Below are 18,508 nucleotides of genomic sequence, written 5' to 3' on the forward strand. Positions count from 1 at the left end.
TCCGTGGCTGCATGACCCCCTGCCCCCTCAAACATAAACATGCAGTAAACAGCTGTCAAATGGAGGAAGAATTGTTCATTTTTGTCATCATTCTCCAGTTTATTCACATTTTTTCCAAAAAGGAAGAATGAAAAGTAAAGAGGAGAAAAGAGGAAAAAAGTAAAAGAATAACAATTCAAAGTGGACCCAGAAATCAAAGAGGCCACATGGTGGCAGAATGGGACAGAGATTGGAGACATTAATGGCTCTTTCAACTTATCTGACAAACACACAGCCACCCAAAAACAGAACATATTAGTAATGGAAGAATGTATGTTACACCCAAATTACCTTCTACTTTGTCAAAAGAATAAAACAAATGGAAAGTACAGTGGCACTATATAGCTGTAGCTCAAGAAGAAACAACACAAACATCAAAACAGAACCCTGAGTGCTTCACTGAGGAGATGACTTCCATTATTCTGACCTATTCTGAACTCCTTTTCTCTTTGTATCCGTCCGCCTCACTCAGGCACAAAAAGCAGCTGCAGGAGTTACAGAAAACAAATCCAATGAAAGATAACGTTCAAAAATACCATTTTATTAAGAGAAAGCAACTGAGTGTTGTACATAAAAGGTATGACATAAGTGAGAAAGCACAGTTCAACAATAAATGACAGGAACATTTCATACACATCTGTATGACACAAATAGACAAAACACTGAATATCTTTTTACTCCTGTCTCTATACTTTCGCGCTGCACTGTGCTGAGTTGAAGCCATTAAAGTGGAGACAGAATGTCTAAAATGCTATTGGTTTCACCTATCCTTGCCTGCTGCTGTCTGACTGACCTGTTGGAAGAGGCTGAACACACCCCCATCCCCACCCCTCCTCTCCTTTCTGTAGCCAAGCCATTAGCCATGAATTATGGTGCTGCTACCATCACGGCCAATTGTCTGGATGAAACGCAGACTCTGCCTGACTTACCGTTGTGTTTTAGCTTGTGCCTGAGCAGCAGGTTCAGGATCATAGTTTTTTTAACTGCTCCTCGGTTCAGGACGGATGCAGGTAAGCAGATGACTTTTATTAAGATAAAAAAAGTAGGTTTAAGTACAGCTACGATTGTCGATTATATATTTTTTTTGTCCTCTAAACTGGCAACAAATTGTATAAAATTTATAGATTCCTCAGATGGAAGATAGACAAGTGTCCAGTTTGTCTCATGTGAATTGGAAAGACGGCTGCTGATTCTGAGATTTGCTTTAACAACTGACTTTCCTAACACAGGACGGCTGGTAAATTTGTAGAGGGAGGGGGACAGAGGGGAGAGAGCAGCATCCCTAAGCAGGAAAACTCTTCTTACATATAACTGGGAAACCTAAGAGCTGATGAGACGGTGGAGTGATGCAGAGAACGGACATTGGTGTACATTATCTTACATTGCACTGAGGAGTGGAGTAAGTGTTCACCAAAGGTTTTATTTCCTTCTTATGTAGGGTTTGTAAGCGGCATTAGGCAACTGCAGAGTTTTTCAGCCCTCACTGTTGGTCAACAATGCAAGGCAAACATCAGACGAATTAATTAAAGCTCACAGTGTAAATTCAGACTATTTACTTTGTGGGACCTGCTTGGAGTCTACTTACGTGTAGTTTGTGTATGTGCCAGTAATGTTTACTGAGAACATTACTGGCACATCATGCAGATAACCCAGTCACAATTTGGAAACATATATGTTTCAGTAAATACGATTATTTAGAGGGGAGTGAAAAAGTAAATGTCTGACAGATTTCTATTTTAGACAAGTGAATAAGTGGAATAAGTACAATCTTTTTTCAAATGATGATTTTATTTATTAAGAGAAAGAAAAAATATCAGACTAACTTGGGATTCTGTGAAAAGATAATTGACTCTACAGGTAAGTCATCCATTTATTTTGATTAATCACGTTTTTTTGTTCATTTCAAAATCCACACCCACACCTTGTTCCTTCAAGAGCTTTAGCATTAAATCAGTAGCTTCTTGACAACATGAAGGAGGCTAAAATAACTCAAAAAGCAACACATCACAAACACCTGCCAGTTCAGAAAGGGCTACGGAGTTTTTCTAAGCCTTTGGGACATCAGCAAACCACAGAAAACCATTTTCCTGAAAAGTAAAAAAAAAAAAAAAAAAAACCATTTAACAGTCTGCGTCAATGACTCATCCGATTTAACTCAATTTAGTTTTTTTTTTACATAGCTCCAATTAGCAGCAAATCAATTCAAAGTCAGTTTGATGCTTTACAATTTGATTCTAATTTTTAAACACTGCGGTCAAGTTTAGTTTATTTTGCCAACTGATGAAACCTTCTAAGGTAATCCAACCAATAGCATGGAGTTTTTGACATTGCAGCAATCTCATCCTGAAAATGCATTTGGCAAGAGTGGAAAGGAAAATGCCCATTTAACAGCAAAGCTTGGGTCAGAAAAAAAGAACATCATGCTGACAGTCAAACTTTGTTTTTTAAAGTACCTGGACAACTTGCCATAATTGCAAAACCAAATAGGTCTTCCTCTTAATGGCTAAAAAATATTATTTTAAAACAAACAAACAAACAAACAAAAAAAAAAAAAAAAAAAGGAGTGGCCTAGTCAAAGTCTAGACTTAAATTAGAGAGAAAAGTTAACTTAAGAAGAGGACATTAAATTTGAAAACTGTCCTGTGTGGCTAAATTAAAAATAATTCTGCAAGCTTGCTTTGTGACTTGTTATTTACCAGGTGTTATTCCAAACACTCAGTGGCAGAACCAGTTCTTAAGGGGATGTCTGATATTATTATTTTTTTATTATCTTAAACTGTTATTTGATAAAATGCAAAATCAGGATAAATTGCAAGGGAGCAAATACTCTTTCACTGCACTATAAGTTACTTTATTAAAATCCATAGCTGAGCTGGTCACAATCTTAGTTATTTCTTTGTAAGTACACTTTATATTTTTTTCAGACAAATAATTATTGCATGTATTTATTCATTTGCCACATAATCACAACCACTAGAAGATGTAGTCGTCTTTCAAGTATTCATCACTTCATCGTGTGACTCAGAGAGCCGAGGTACCTTACAGGATCAAATCGTCTTTTGTAACTTTCAAACAGCAGCAGTTCATTGCACTTTAACAAACCAGGTATTTATTAGCTTGATATGAGCTGAGAGAGCAGCAGCCAGATGGTTGCTGTTGATCTTGTTACAAAGGTAGATGTGAGAAGACCATTTCTTGGTTCACAGCAAATACACACACACACACACGCACACGCGCACACACATGCACCCACACACACACACACACACACCACTGGGTTGTTAATCTGTACACCCATCTCAGCACCTGTTGCTCCTGAAGATGTTAAGTGGTAGATAATCCTGAATAATTCTGTACACATCGACTAAGATTGTATATATTGGAGTTAAGAGTGAAGTTGAGACCTTATTTGCAGGGACACATGGGTTTGCATACTAACAGGCCACTGATTGCAAAGCTGATGCATAGGGTAATAAGTGACGACGTTAATGATTGACCAAACCTGTTCTGCACAATCTGTCAGAGGTGGTTGCTAAGAGCTGCAGAACAGGTGACAGGATGGCTGCATGTTCAACAGACAATCTATGCTTATATGAACCATCCTGGCCTGCATATAAATGTCAAAAGTGAACTTGTTCATTTTTTATGCTCTCAGCTTGCTTCTGATGAACAAAGATTATCATGATTGTTTGATGAGTTAAAATGACAGACTTTAAATGCAAGCTCACATAGTTCTCCCCTTCTGTATCTCTGAGCTCTGTGGCTGTAATTCAATGCTTTCAGCGCATTGAAGGTTTTTTCTGATACTGAAGAAACATGGTGGGCCTGAGAAACCGTTCTACGTGGGAGCCATTGTTGCTGAAGGCCTCATGCATCAAGTCTTGTGCCAATGGTTGCTCCATGGGCATCACTGCACAACTCACGTACGCCAATGCTGACACAGAGTCTGTGGAAGGTGAGTTTTGGGTAAAGCTCTTAAAGCTATGGTTTGTGTTGCAGTAGTTTTTTTCTAAGTTTTATGGGGAAATCCGATATTTTGTAAAGAGACTTTTCTAGAAATATCTGCTGGAAATTGTAAGAAATAAGTAGCGATATAAGTTCAGATCCCTGAGGAACACTCCAGATATGCCCTGTCCTTTAAGATCATGAAAGTTATATCATTTAATGCAACAAAGTTCGTTTTTGTGAAAAACGAGTAATTTCTTTATTTAAGTAAAAAAACACAGCAGTTTGAGATAACTCAAACTGCTGTGTTTTTTTTACTTCATGTATTCACAGTTTAGTTCAGAGGATTTGCCAAGAGATTCTTTCACAATCCGGCATTGCTGTCTCTCTGTGTTCAGGTGTGTTTGTGTATCCTCTTGAGGAAAAGGAGGTTGTGGTGGGCTTTGAGGCCATGATTGCAGGGCGGCTGGTGGGAGTGCAGATCCAGAGCAGAGGAAAGCTGAAGGACTGCTGTTTGGAGTGCTGCCCTGGATCTGGTCTTGATGGACACTACGGAAGCGGCCAGGAGTGGAGATGCTGCTGCGGGATTTCTGGCCTGGACATGCAATGCACCAACGGTGAGGACGAGAGAGACAGTGAAAGAGGGATCAATTCATGTGGTTGTCATATGAGAAACTTTAGGGATCCTTTGAAGATGATTTTTACTTGCATATTTTTTTTACCAAAATAATTTTCAAACAGACATAAATAATTCTATTTCGATAAATCCAGATTTGAGAAGATATAAACAAGCCATCTCTTTGCTTGTTGCTGAAACGGTTCAGCAATAAAACTCCAAAGAGAATGACATTCCATGTTTCTTGTAATTGTAATCCCTCATTGTGAGTTGTTTTGTTTTGTTGTCTGTACTGCTTATTTTCCCATCAATTTGGTAAAGTCTTCCAGTACCTTGTAAAAGAAAAACAGGACCAAAGCACAAAGTTTCCATCTCCATGCTGTGGGGATTGTGTTCTTTGGCATCAACTTTGAGTCAAGTTGATGCCAAAAAGCTTCTTTTTTCATACTTTGTCTGACGCTTTGTCTAAATCATTTGGATGTTCATTTGCAAATGTGCCACTGCAAAAAGATTTCCATTTTTCAAAGCATAACTACTGCTCTTGAATTGGGTTTCTTTAAGACTGTGGTCCAAACTGCCTTAGCATCATTAGCAAGCTTCTCCCTTGTGGTTATGGACCCATCCTTCACTCCATGTTCCAAGATCTTTCATGAAAGGTGATTGATGGTCACTTTAAGATACTTCCTAATAATCAAACCAACACTTGTCACCTTTCCCCCAAGCTGCTTGCTGACTGGTTTTGCAGCCCATTCAAGTCTTGTGCAGATTTTGCTCCTGAAATAATCAGGTCTTTATTTTTGGTGGTGGAGAGATTAAAAATGACAAGACAGTTTCTGTCTGGAATATTTTATTGGTGTCAGTATTTTGCTCTAAGGACACCTGATTTTGGATGAAGACCTGGAAAGAACCACATTCATTGTGGGTTGTGGAGTTATTGACCCTATGGACATAGTGTCTGTCATCATCAGCACCACACTAGAACTCCCTACTTTGGAAAATGGAGCTATCCGTATCGTCTATCCAACACTGCTTACTCCGGTTGTAACTGGCCAGTTGACTGCAAGCAAAAGTGAAAATGGAGGAAAGTCTGAGGAAACTGGGTAGTTATATTTGCTTGTTTTGACAATGTGAATAGAAACATGTAATAGGTGTGTCATGGATTGATAACTTGTTTAAGTCATTTCTTGTTTTAGAGCAACCAGCTGTTTTGGTGCTACCTCGGGGAAGCAGGATCGGGCTGTAGACTCTGAGCAGCAGTGCTCTCATGGGCTCTTTTCCAGTCCTGCTGTCAATCTGGCACCGTATGAACTCAACTTCCAGCTGCTGGTTAGAGGCGCCTGTCTGCTGGCTGGTACTGTCTTGTCTTCTGAAATAAGTCTGATTCTGTAGTTCTTGACTAAATGATTATGACATGCTGGAACAGGAGGCAGTCTCACGTCAAAATTTAATTATTGAGCTGCAGAGAAAAACCTGAGTCACAACATTGCCAACGCAAAAAAATCTGAAGTATAAGGAGGAAAACGATTAGCTAGTAAAATCTTCCCCTGCGGATTCTGACTAAATTACCTGGGAAAATATATTTTCACTCTTTGATTTCGTCTCATATTTCATCATGTCACCTGAAAACAGAACCACACTCTTGGATTCAGCCTTATTTACTCTAAAAATCAGAAATAAAATACACTGCATACCAACTGTCTCGAGAAATCCCCTTTCTAATATGTAGTACTTGTATGTAATTTAATCTTAGAACAAATACATCTGTTCTGTGAAGGCTACAGTTGTTTTTTAGAGAATATTAGTGAACAAATATCATCAAGAAGGTGTGGAGAAGTTTAAAGCAGGGATATAAGATAATCTAACCGTTTAACATCTCTCAGAACACTTTTAATCACTCTTCTAATCACATGGTTCTAATCACATCTTCTAATTGCATGGTGATTAGATAACTTCAAGGAGAGAGACTGAGCAAATTCCACAAGAAGAGTAAAATATCTTAAAAGGACAATTATTACTCATTTACTCCTTAAATCTGGCTCTAATGGAAGAGCAGCAAAGTCTGTGACAGGCCATGCTGAGGACCCAGCAAACATCTGGAACAAGGCGCACTGCTTAAATGATGCCAAAGTTAAACTTTTTGGCCTACATACAAAATATTATGTGTTACTTCTGTTGATGGTAGTTGTATGACGCTTTAGGGACAACCTGGTAGAACCCGGTCTGGAGATTCACTTCCAGCAGGTCAACGAGCATGAACATACAGCTAAAGTTACAATGGAATGTTTTAGGTCAAAGGATATTTATGTTTTCGAAAGTCCAACTCACACTCCAAATCTTCATGCAATTGAATATATGTGACTTGATCAGACTGAGTATGAGCAACGTTGGAATAGAGAAACGAGCAACATTGCTGTAACGAGGTGTAAACTCAGCAAAATGTTCTAAAAAGTTCCCCAAAGTAGTAAGTCCAAGGGGCTGAACGCAACACTGTCCAAGTTTCTATTTGTCAAAAAAAAAGGAAAACCAACTTTGATATTTTTTCCATTCCATTATTGTTTGTTGGTCTACCACATACAATCCCTCTACCCACCTCCTCCACCTGAATATTTCAACAAAGCAATGTATGTCCACTAAAATAATCATCATAATATTTTTTTTTTCTCTTTGATGACACTTTACCTTGTTTTAGGCTTGGAGAGCCCTACACATGCTCTGAGAGCAGATGCAGATCCTAGTGCCCAAAGTGCATCTGCCACTTATATTACTTTGGCTCAGGAGCATCCGTACGATAGACACATAGAGATAATATTGCACCTCAGTGGTGAGTAAAGATAATCTGCCAGTGAAATGTTTGGAAACACATCCTGATTTATAAGCATGAGGTTACCTCTTGAAATGTATCATCCTTCCACAGAACCTCACAGTCCATTGGTCATCCTGGAGAAAGGCAGACTGTCCTTCAGCCAGTATGAACAACAGATCTGCTCTCGCCGAGATTACATTCGATACACACGCAAAGACTCAGACCCTGAGAGAAGGGTAAGATATTCTTACGAATGTTTTTTTAAATCTCATCTGCATATTTATTTTATATTTATGTCCATCTAACCTCCATGTGATAATTTTGCTGTTGGGAAGCTGGAGTACATCCGTAGACGATACCACAAAGACATCCTCTGCAGCCCCGTCCTCATGCTCAACTTCTGTCCTGACTTACTGTCCGAGCCTCTGGAGCTGCACAAAGCTACCAGAGAGTTGCTGTTCCTAATCGATCGCAGCGGCAGCATGAGTGGCACTAACATACAACGTGTGAAGGTCAGATGCACTGAAATCTGTCAGAAAGTAGTTTATTTTAGATTTTGAGGTAGAATGTGTCTTGATGTCATGCCAAGCTGTCTGCAATGTGTTGCTTCCTCAGGAAGCCATGGCTGTGGCCCTGAAGAGTCTACCCACTGGTACGATGCTCAACATAGCTGGCTTTGGGACCACCATCAAGCCTCTGTTTACCTCCAGCAAGCTCTGCACTGATGTTAGTTTTACACAGTGATGTTTATCAGGAATGTTTCCTATCAGTGTCTGATTTATCAGGTCAGTCGCATTGATTCGCACCCCCTAAGTCAATATATTTAGTTTTCACCTATATTAATATTCTATTGTGGGCAATCCTCAAATCTAACCTTTATTTTGAGCCTTTGAATTCGATGGGGAGAAATATTTAGTGTTAAGATTTTTTTAAGCAAAACCTCTATAGAGTAGATATAAGCTCATTACGCTTAATCCTTGAAGTGCTACAAGAGAAGACACTAAGTTGTCTTGGTGGATAAAGGGTTTGTTTTCTGGAGACAGGATTTGATTTACCCATTAAAGAATTGGGCTGAAATTACAGTTTAGCTTGCTACTAAAGTTCTCACTAAAATTACCACTGTGAGATTATCTGACAGTGGTAAATATGAATCTATTTTAAAGCTTTAAAGCTTTAAAACAACTTCACTAGAGATGCTAAGAAAAGTGGCAATGACCTTCACTCTAAGCCAGTAAGACGCATACAGTGAGTTCACAAGATCCATCACTTCTTAAAAAACATGTCGTAAATTCTTCTTTTTTATGCGAGAGAACATGCATGCATCATTTAGTTCTTGTAACCTGAATGTCGATGTTGTTTAATCACGCTGGACGATTTGTGCTGCTCTCCAATCTGGCCACAGCGTTTCTTCTTGGGTTGCCTTAGTAGCAGAGTATCAGGTTTAATCCAGACCAGGGACTGGAAGAACAAATAGTCTTTGCACATTCTCCACACCATATGGTGGCCTTTCATGCATTTTCACTCGAGCTGTCCTTCTGGCTCCCTTTCTACCAGGGATGTTTTTCTACAGATTGTACTAAAGCAGGTGCTAAGCTATATGTGGGTGCTGTCCTTATTAGAGAGAGTCTGATTCAATTATTTTCTCATATGAGCATTTAACATCAAACAATAGAACATTTTAATTTGCTGATTGTTCTGGCAGTCAATTGGAACAGGTGTCATCTATTGCTTAACAACAAATCTGATTGCATCCACATTTTTATGCACTCCATACATCCAGGTGACTCTAATGCAGGCCTATGAGTACATCCAGAGGATGAGAGCGGATATGCGCGGGACAAACCTTCAGGGGGCGCTGTCCTGGCTCTACCAGCAGCCCATGCAGCGTTCTTATCCACGGCAGGTCTTTATCATCACTGACGGCTCCATCAACAATGTGGCTAAGGTGCTGGAGTTGGTTCGCAGAAACACATGTGCTGGCAGGTATGGAAACCATGTGAAAACATGGAAAGGAAAACAATGTTTGAATGAGGGGGTGTTATGTCACACTGTCGAAAAATCACAGGTGAAATGACGGAAATGTTGTGGAGATAGAAAAATAGAAATAAAAAAGGTGGGGCACATATTGCAGAATTGAGCTGAGAAAGTGAAAAAGGAAACAAATAAATAAATAAATCAGCCCCGCCCAGTAATCCCGTTAAGTGCTCCGCTCTGCAGTAAGAGTCACGCCCATCAATTTCCCCCCGAGCAGAATAACTCCGTTTCCACCTCATTGGTATTCTCCTGGTGGACTGACTTTCTCCAAGGGATCTTAGCTGTCTCTTTGAAACATGCGCACTTGTTTGTTGTTCCTTATTCTCAAACCTGATTGCAGTTAATATTGCAATCAGATGTGAGTGTGTGCATGTTTGTTGTTTTAAAATCCAACTCTTTAATATCCGGATCGCCTCTCTAGATGCTTTGGCCTCGGCCTCGGTCCCCGAGCTTGCAGGAGACTCCTTCAGGGAATTGCCAAACTGACTGGGGGGACCACAGAGTTCTTCGATGATGAAGAAAGACTCCAGCCCAAGGTCAACACCAGCACAGCACTGCCATCTTCTGGCGAAACATGAACCACACAGCAGCTACTGTTAAATTCTTGCTATTTTTAAATCGACCTGACATTTTCATCATCACATGACCAGTTAAATATTCTAGATGACAAAGGCTTTGGTCAGTTTCTTCCGAGTCAATTCATACAAAAATGTCTTAAAACTAGAATACTATTAACTACAATAATAATCATAAAAAAACAAAATACAAAGAAACATTTGAGAAGAAAAGCAAAAACTTAGACTTAGACTTAGACTGACTTTAATGTCATTTTGTATGCACAGGGGTGTATACAGAACGAAATTTTGTTGCATGCGGCTCAGGACAATGTTTTGAGGTTCCAATGAGGTTACTCCAGAATAAATAAAATACAATATAAAATATAAATATAAATTTAAAGTGCAGGAATGACAGTAAAATAGAAGTTATTTAGCTATGTACATGTGCAAGGTATGAAGTGGAGACCAGTTTTCGAGTGCAGTCCAGTTAAGATTTCAGCAGTCTGATGGCAAGTAGGAAAAAAAACAGGGCAATGAGATTAAATGTAATGATATCTAATTTAATGCAAAACAGAAGTATGTAATGAAAACGTTCAATGGAGATAATTCTAGAGAATTGGTGTCTGACCAGTTGAGATTGTGGTGTGGTCAGAGCATGATGGTCTGAGAACCTCACGTTTTGACTACGGTCGTTATTTATCTTGGTGCAGTAGCCACAACTGAATCCTGAACTTATTGTGATATGGTTCTGAACTCTGCTGTAGTTAATCAAGTCTCTAAAGAAGGCCTTTGAACCTGTTCTGACGGATGTTCGGATTGACTGGTACCTGCCAGAGAACATGGAGGCCCTCCTTTCACCCAATGAAATTCCTCCTTTGTACCCCGGAGATCGCCTAGTTGGATACTGCACTCTTTATGACATGACAAATTTCAAAGCAAAGAAGACAGAGGTATGGTGTCACGATTTGATTTGGAGTTTGACGTTTTGTACATTCACAGGTGATTCACAAAAAAAATGTTAGCTTGCCTTTTCACAGAAAAACAGAGTGAATACTTACAGCATCCTATTTGTTAATTCATATACAACCACGTATAATATATGAATAATCCACTTCACAAGTAGACAAAAGTCTCTGTTGGTTTTACATAAAATCCAAAGCAAATCTGTTGATGTTTCTTATTGTAAGTCTACACAATGTTAAGAAACCTCAAAAGGTAAAAGTATGTGCACACATTTTTGTTGTTTTTTATTTAGTGCCAAGAAAGGGACTGCAGAGGTGTGCACCGTGACTCCGTGGGTTCTGTTTTTACCCATTCGAATGATGAGCTTTCACCGCCTCCTTCATCTGAGCTCATGCCTGTGGTGATGCACTCCGACAGAACCGAGTTGGAGGAGGCTCTGAGAGAAATTTCAAGAGAAATTTCTTCTGAGTTTTCTTGTGCCAGAGACACTGACCTTGGATTAAGCCCAGGTGATACACAGGTCACTGAGCTGATTTTGATCTGGAGACATTGTTTCCATGGTGTTTCACAGCTGTCTTTCTGTCCAAACCAGGTGTGGAGCTGGATTGGTCCAGCGATATAAGGCAGAGGATTCAGCAGAGCTCCTACATTCAGGAGCAGTACGTTCTCACTCACTGCTCCCTGAGCAGCGAGCGAAGTCTTCAGAAACAGTCCCACGTACACATTCATGCCTCAAGCTCTGACTCTGCAGGTGGGGGCTTTCTTTCTGATACCCACTCCTCTGGTCCGGTATTGGAAACAGGGTCTTTACCACAAGGCCTTGAGAGGATGGCCCCTCCAGAGCCATCATCCTTATCTCGCTGGGCGGACCCAGCATGGCAACAAAACCTCTCAGCGGAAACTCCTGACAATGTTGCTAAAAATGTGAGAATAAATGTTTTACCCATTGCTCAATTAGATTGACAGTTTAAACTTATTTTGGACTTCCTTCATTTTTGTTTTTGTGCCATCAGAATGTGCATCTGGGTGGAAACGAGGAGTCTCGAAGGAGACAGAAAGCATTAGCTCGTTCTACAATGGCAGCAAGGAGTTTTTCATCACCACAGGGTGAACTGGAAATGCATCGCCTCCGGAGAGCTCTTGAAAGGGTCTCCTTTGACCAGACTCTTGGAGGACGGTTGGATGAAAGTGAGGGAGAAACAAGGCCTTCATCAAGAGGGACAGTTTCCCACAGAAGCCTGACTGACTCCAGTGAGTAAGAAAGAGCGCAAAAGATACTTTTCCTAATTCAGTTTCATCACATAGTTTAAACCAGGTATCAATACACAACTTTTAAAAAGTCATCTTTTTTGTCTGAGCATACAACAGTAAATCATGTCAAATCTTTTCAGTGATCACTCCAAAACAATGAATGTATTGACCTTAAGTCACCTTTTAACAATTTGGGCAGTATATTTTGTTTGATTGTCCATTTTAAAGACCTATTTGCACCAAAGGTTCATGGTCCTGACTGATAGCTGTTTCTTTCATATTTACACACATTTCCTCATAACGCCATTTATTGTGAGAAGTACAATTGTCCATATTGTAGCAAAATATCCACACAACACAGCGCTGCAACCCTTTTCTCTTTTGGATCCTCCAGACGGACTCCTGTTTCCTGCTTCACCCCTGGACTGGGACAGCCTCACTGACCCAGAGTATCTATTTACTGCTGCTCAGCCTGAAGATCCTCCCCCAGGTCAGTGTTGCTCCCTCATTCATGGTCTGCTGAGTGGCAAACCTGTGTCCTGGGAGGTTACTGTGGACACGGGACATCTCTGGCCACCGGAAGACCAGGACACCACTGGAGTCAATGAATGTAGAATTGGTGGGGACGATGTAGGAAAGCCATGGGAGGAGATCATTCACCACCTGACGGCTCGCTCAGTAATAAGGGACTTTGAAAAGCTGGGAGAAAAAGAGAACGAAACTGGACATGGTGATGATCGTTACACACGCTATCAATGTCACATTTATTTATTTATGTGGCAACGGAAATAAATGTGTTGTCACTTACATTTATTTCCATTCAGGGTCAGGTAAACGGTATCGTATGAAGGCTATTCAGACAAGCAAGCACTGTAACATCATATGCATGTACACAGCCTTCACCATCACCAATGGCAGCACAAGCAAAGGCTTGGCAGAGAGCACAGACGTCCGAAACACAGGTATGTTATGAAGTTACATTGGCTATGAAAAGCTTCATTGTTTCACTTTTTGACAGTGTTGTTTGGACCAAATGTGCAACGCTTGAAGAAGCAAACCCAAAAAGGCATGCAGATGAAATTATAGAGGGTTCTTCTACACATTGTTGGCTTTCTATCCCTGTTCTTTCACTTTAAAATTATGAGCCATCTTGCATTGGTCTATCAAATAAAATTCCACTGACTGTATCTGAGAAAGTCCAAGAAATACTTGGACTTTCTCAGAAATGGTAAAAATATGAGAGCACAAGGGAGAAACAACCTGTTTCTGAATTAGCATTTATGGGCAGACTTGTTAGACAGCTTACTGAATAGACATGTTATAGGGTCATGAACTATATGGGTAAAAAGATGAGGATCGTGTTATAATTCAGATGTCAGATTGCTGGTTATGCTTTTCCTGTATTTCCCTGTTCATGTAGGGATTCATATGGGGACCAGGCAATCTTCTCAACCTGGAGGTCGCAGGCAGAGGGTCTATTCTGCCGGTCTGGGAAGACGGCGGATCAGCGGCGAAAGTGAAGAGGCTGAAGACACCTGGAACTTTACAGGTAGACCGCACCAAAAAGATACCAGCACCTACTTCTTCTTTTAACCAAACTTTATATCAGTCTTTGAGTTTCTTTCAAATAGAGGTGACACTTCTGTAAGCTTACATCTTGTAAAATTAGTGAATATTGAAAACAATGATGACACTCAAGAGACACTTCTCTTACTTCACAAAACCTTCAGTCTAGGAAATTGCAAAATACACAAATTTTTAAATAAATAAACTCATTTTTCGTCAGCAAAATGAGTTTCGTCAGCAAACTCATTTTAGTGTAATATTAACCTGCATGCTCAAAAAAAAAAAAAAAAAAATACAGTATGAATTATTTTTAAAGTAAAATTCCATCATAACTATGTATTTTAGAATAAATCTAATATTCACACCATGTTTGAAACATTCTTGTTTAATGTTTTCCTTCACCAATCCTATCTCAGATGCAGGTGGATTCTGTTCCATGGCTACTGTAACAACAGGGATGTCGTGCAATCGTTCACAGCGATCTATAGAGAGCAAGTCAATGGAGAGCTTCTTTAGTACCAGGTAAAGTTAATATTGTAATCTTTGTGAAACAATATGTGAAATTCAGTGTCAGATGGGTGATAGAGGACTCATAAATGTAGGCCCTAAATAGACTCCAGCACAACTAACATTTTAGGCACAATTATTTTGGTATCATTAATCATTTGCTGTTCAAGTCTCTTTTGTACTTGCGTTATTTTCAAGGTAAAATGTTTTGGTTTTTGCAGGTTCCAGCTGGGTCGACTCAGGTCCTCTATTTCATCCGGAAAGCAGGTTCCCCTCAAATCTCACTGTCTATCAGCAGAGACCGACAAACAGCCAGAGAGTGAAACTCCAGACTACCAGCCCCTGGTGAGGTGGATCTACATCCAGTACAAGCCACAATATTTAGTTTTTATTTTTAAACATGGTGTAATTGATAATGTATTAATGGCATTACATTCACATTGCTCTATGCTATTAGATACTACATACATCTCACAGTCTACCCACCTCTCTTGGAGAAAAACTGGGAGGGGTAACATTTAATTTTTACTGCTAAAAACAATCTTCGAAAATATAATATGATTAATTTTGTAATTGACAGGTCCCCATTTTTTTTTTATTTCTAGGAACAAAAAACAAATAAATAAATTGTGGAATTAGAATTGTCAGAGCTTTTCCCCCCTAAAAGGTACCGCTATGCAAACCTAATCATCTATTGCAGTTTGAACCTGTCCTGTTTTGTGGATGAGCTAAACTTCATAGTGATGGTTGTGCACCCAACAGACTGAATAAGGCTGGTGTAAACAAGGACCAGCAGCTCCTCTGGCAGGTTGTGCTCCTTGAGTTGCCTTTGATAAGTATAGTCTTTGCTGGGCCTTCTTCTCCTGTTAAGGCTGCTGTTAAAGCAAACTTTGCCTCTTATATGTCAAAATGAAAGGGATCCCAAGCCACGTATTGAGTGCATATTCTTAACAGTGTGTCCAGTGTGTCTTTTTCATTGGTCTTAACACTAATTTATGGTCCTTTTCTTAGGTGCATTTACAGCTTGCATCAGGGGCTTTTCTCCTGACGGCGATGTACTCAGAGTGTGTCCAAATCCCCCTGGACCGCCTTAAGAGAGCATCACCTTACAGCCTTCACCGAAGTAGCCTCAGCCCAGCTTTTCGCTGCACTTCTCCCAGCGCTCCCTCTTTGTCCACCTCTGCCAAGCCTCCAGGTGCTCCCACGATTCACCATGTCACCTTTTCTCCTTCCTCGTGCTCTCTGGCCAAACCGGGTGCTCCTCCCTTCCACCACACTCCAGTAGACAACCCTTTGATTTTGGAGTCGAGGCTTCTGCGAAAACATTTGTCGGACCGAGACCCTGTCATCTCTCCCCCTGATCTCCCGAGCTCTGAGGAGGGATCCATGGAGCTGCATATTGGCCCCTCTCACAGTCACAGCCTTGGACAAGCAGACAGCGGCCGTGGTTCAGAGACTGATATATACGAGGGGACTTCAGCAGAGCTAGCAGACCTCCAGGGTAGCAGCCAGTTGGCTCAGGAAGATCTAGAAGGTTCCACCTGGGCCACCGCTGTAGCTCTGGCGTGGCTGGAGCACCGGTGTGCTGGCTACTTCATGGAGTGGGAGCTGGTGGCAGCAAAAGCAGATTTCTGGTTGCGCTGTCAGAAACTGCCAGAGAGAGTGGACCTTGCAGGGCTACGAGGAGCAGCCAGACAGCTGTTTCTGCTGCTGCGCCACTGGGATGAAAACATCAAGCTCAACATGCTGTGTTATAACCCCAATAATATGTGAGACAGTCAGTTCAGAGGTACAAGAACAGATCCACAGTCTTGTGGAAAAATTAGGACACCCCAACTATTTTTTTATTTTAGTTTTTTTTTTTTAGAAATGTTCACATGCTGATTTATAATTAGCAAGAAATTTTTATAAAACAAAGTGTTTATAAGTAAGCAAAATTGAAAATTGTTTTCCTTATTAAAGAAAGGAAATAAATGAGCAAATAGTTAGAACACTCCACCCACTAAATAAAAGCTAGTCTTTGCCCCTTTGACTGAAATGACTTCAGTCACTGCTTGTATCCACCTGCCAGTCTCTGACATTGCTCTGAGGAAAGTTTGTCCCACTCCTCATATTCAGCTGAGATATGATTGAGGGGTTTCAAGTCACTCCACAATGTCTCACAAAAATCCGATCTGGGCTTTGACTTTCTATTTCTTAATGGTCCTTGGTGAATTCACTGTTGATTCACTGTCATTATGTAAGGACCAGTTCTGCTTCGTCTTTAGTTTTTTTTTTTATTTTAAGTCTTGCATCCTCTGATACATGGTGGAATTCTGCAAGGGTGAGCTGCCACGTCCTGCTATAGCAAAGCATCCTCAAATAATGACACTTCCACCTCTACGCTTCACAGTTGACATGAGGTTCTTTTCCTAGAATGCTGTGTTTGATTCATGCCAATCATATCCTCTCTTCTGATGCCCAAATACATTTCATATAAACTCATCTGTCCGAAGAACATTATTCCAGAAGCCCTGGTGTTTGTCTGCATTCTCCATTACCAAATTAAGGCTTCTGGCTTTCTGTTTTTCTTAAGAGAGCAAAAGACACTTGCTTTTTCTTTTAACAAATCCCGTGAGTACAACTTGTGCAGTTTCAAATTTGTGTTCACTCTCACTTCAACAGACAGGATCACACCAAATATAAATGACTGAGGTTTAAACTGGGCAAATTGCCTTGAAAATGTTGGCTAACAATGTTCCAGTCATTTGAACTTGATATAAAGTAATAAATGTGAGGAAGTCCTAATTCATTCCTAATCAGAAATAGCATTTTTATTTCATTTTGTATGAAATGTATTTCTTTTCTCTTTTTTTAGTTTTATCTGATGTATATTACTTGAATTATCTGATATGAAATATCCAAATGTCCAAGCTCAATAGAAAGAGACATAGGCTATTGTAGGGTGTCTTACTTTTTTATGACTGGATAACAAAAGCTGTACTTTATTAGTTGATACTGTAAATCAGTGCCAAATCCACCCCAATTTACAAAAGTGACCTTTATTATAAATGTGCTTTATGCAAACACAAGAATGCCTTGACCATCTAAATAAGCTTTTCGTAGTTTAGACTGTAGCTTAAAGTCTATGTTATGTGTACTATGCCAAACAAAGAATCAGTCAATGATTGTCATGTTGGTTATTAGATAAACTGATGAAAGTTTAGCTCACACAATCAACATAATAATACAACATAATGGAAGCTAAGCATTTGTTGTACTGTGTACAAAAGGAATAAAAGTTTTAATCTGTGTTTTATTTGTCTGGATTCAGTCAGTTCACATCTACAAAATAGTGCTCCAACTTTCTCCCACAGAACAAAAATATGACTACTGGGGTACTTGGTAAACTATTTGTCCTTAGGTATGAGTGTGAGCAGAATAGATGCCTGCAGACCTGTCCAGGTGAACCCCTCCTCTCATCCAATGAACACTGGAAACAGACACCAGGGGCCCTTAGTGGATGACAGGACAAAGGACGTATATTTATTTTTCTGGAAAATCTGGGCAAGCTTCATACATTTTAAGACTGAACAGGAACCCTGTATTAAAATGCTGAAATCTTTAGTAAACATTTTTTTAAAGTTTTAAGTTAATTTAAGTCTGAATATCTCATATATCCATTGATTTTGAGCTACTATTACAAAATGTGATACATTAGAACTCCTAATCAAACCAAAACACTCAGTGACCTCCCACTGGTAGATATTGTATATTTGAGTTATATAACCCTATTTCTCTAGAATAGAATAGAATAGAATTTATGGATCCCAATAGGAACTTGCTTATTTGCTGACAAGCTACTCCATCCAAGGTCTAAATATTACTAAATACAAATACGACCATAAGCAATATAAATTCATAACAATGTGGTAAATTAAATGACTAAATTTAAAATTAAAATAATGTATAGTAGGCTACTAGTACAAAAAAGGACTTCAAGTATGGCTGATATTAATTCTTGCAGTTACTACGAAACCAAGGGTGCAAGAAGTTTGGGAACGCTTTAGTTCATCAAAAAGATGAAGTGTCTGATAAGGACTGTGGTCCTTTTCAGACTTGTCTTTTTGCTTCACCGGAAAGATGGGTACAAAATGAACAAAGCCATAAACGCCAAGAAGGTAAATGATCAGCAATTTCCTTTTTAAAATAAAATTGACCTGAGACAAAACATTAATAATTTTTGTA

General features: G+C 39.7%; 1 protein-coding gene across 3 annotated transcripts; it reads left to right on the top strand.

The window, feature by feature from the left end:
- Positions 1-934: 934 nt before the first annotated feature.
- Positions 935-18,445, top strand: vwa5b2 (von Willebrand factor A domain containing 5B2). Of its 3 annotated transcripts, XM_044135005.1 has the most exons (20): positions 935-3,994; positions 4,383-4,601; positions 5,475-5,700; positions 5,794-5,951; positions 7,290-7,421; positions 7,515-7,639; positions 7,739-7,915; positions 8,019-8,129; positions 9,184-9,386; positions 9,859-9,973; positions 10,759-10,944; positions 11,250-11,466; positions 11,550-11,881; positions 11,971-12,208; positions 12,603-12,938; positions 13,033-13,170; positions 13,629-13,757; positions 14,191-14,296; positions 14,503-14,626; positions 15,293-18,445. In XM_044135005.1, exons 1-20 carry the CDS (start codon positions 3,856-3,858, stop codon positions 16,052-16,054), a joined length of 4,173 nt encoding a protein of 1,390 aa, XP_043990940.1. In that variant the 5' UTR covers positions 935-3,855; the 3' UTR covers positions 16,055-18,445. The 3 variants fall into 3 exon arrangements, with proteins under 3 accessions (XP_043990940.1, XP_043990941.1, XP_043990942.1); XM_044135006.1 differs by lacking the exons at positions 5,475-5,700; positions 5,794-5,951; XM_044135007.1 differs by lacking the exons at positions 935-3,994; positions 4,383-4,601 and having other exon boundaries at positions 5,537-5,700; positions 5,778-5,951.
- Positions 18,446-18,508: the final 63 nt, after the last annotated feature.

This window comes from Gambusia affinis, linkage group LG12, assembly GCF_019740435.1.
Source record: "Gambusia affinis linkage group LG12, SWU_Gaff_1.0, whole genome shotgun sequence".
Lineage (NCBI taxonomy): Eukaryota > Metazoa > Chordata > Actinopteri > Cyprinodontiformes > Poeciliidae > Gambusia > Gambusia affinis.

Coding starts and splice junctions, on each gene's coding strand:
- vwa5b2 (XM_044135005.1), top strand. CDS start 3,856: ATGGTGGGCCTGAGAAACCGTTCTACGTGGGAGCCATTGTTGCTGAAG. Junction 4,602..5,474: donor GGACATGCAATGCACCAACG/GTGAGGACGAGA, acceptor TTTTGCTCTAAG/GACACCTGATTTTGGATGAA. Junction 7,640..7,738: donor ACTCAGACCCTGAGAGAAGG/GTAAGATATTCT, acceptor GCTGTTGGGAAG/CTGGAGTACATCCGTAGACG.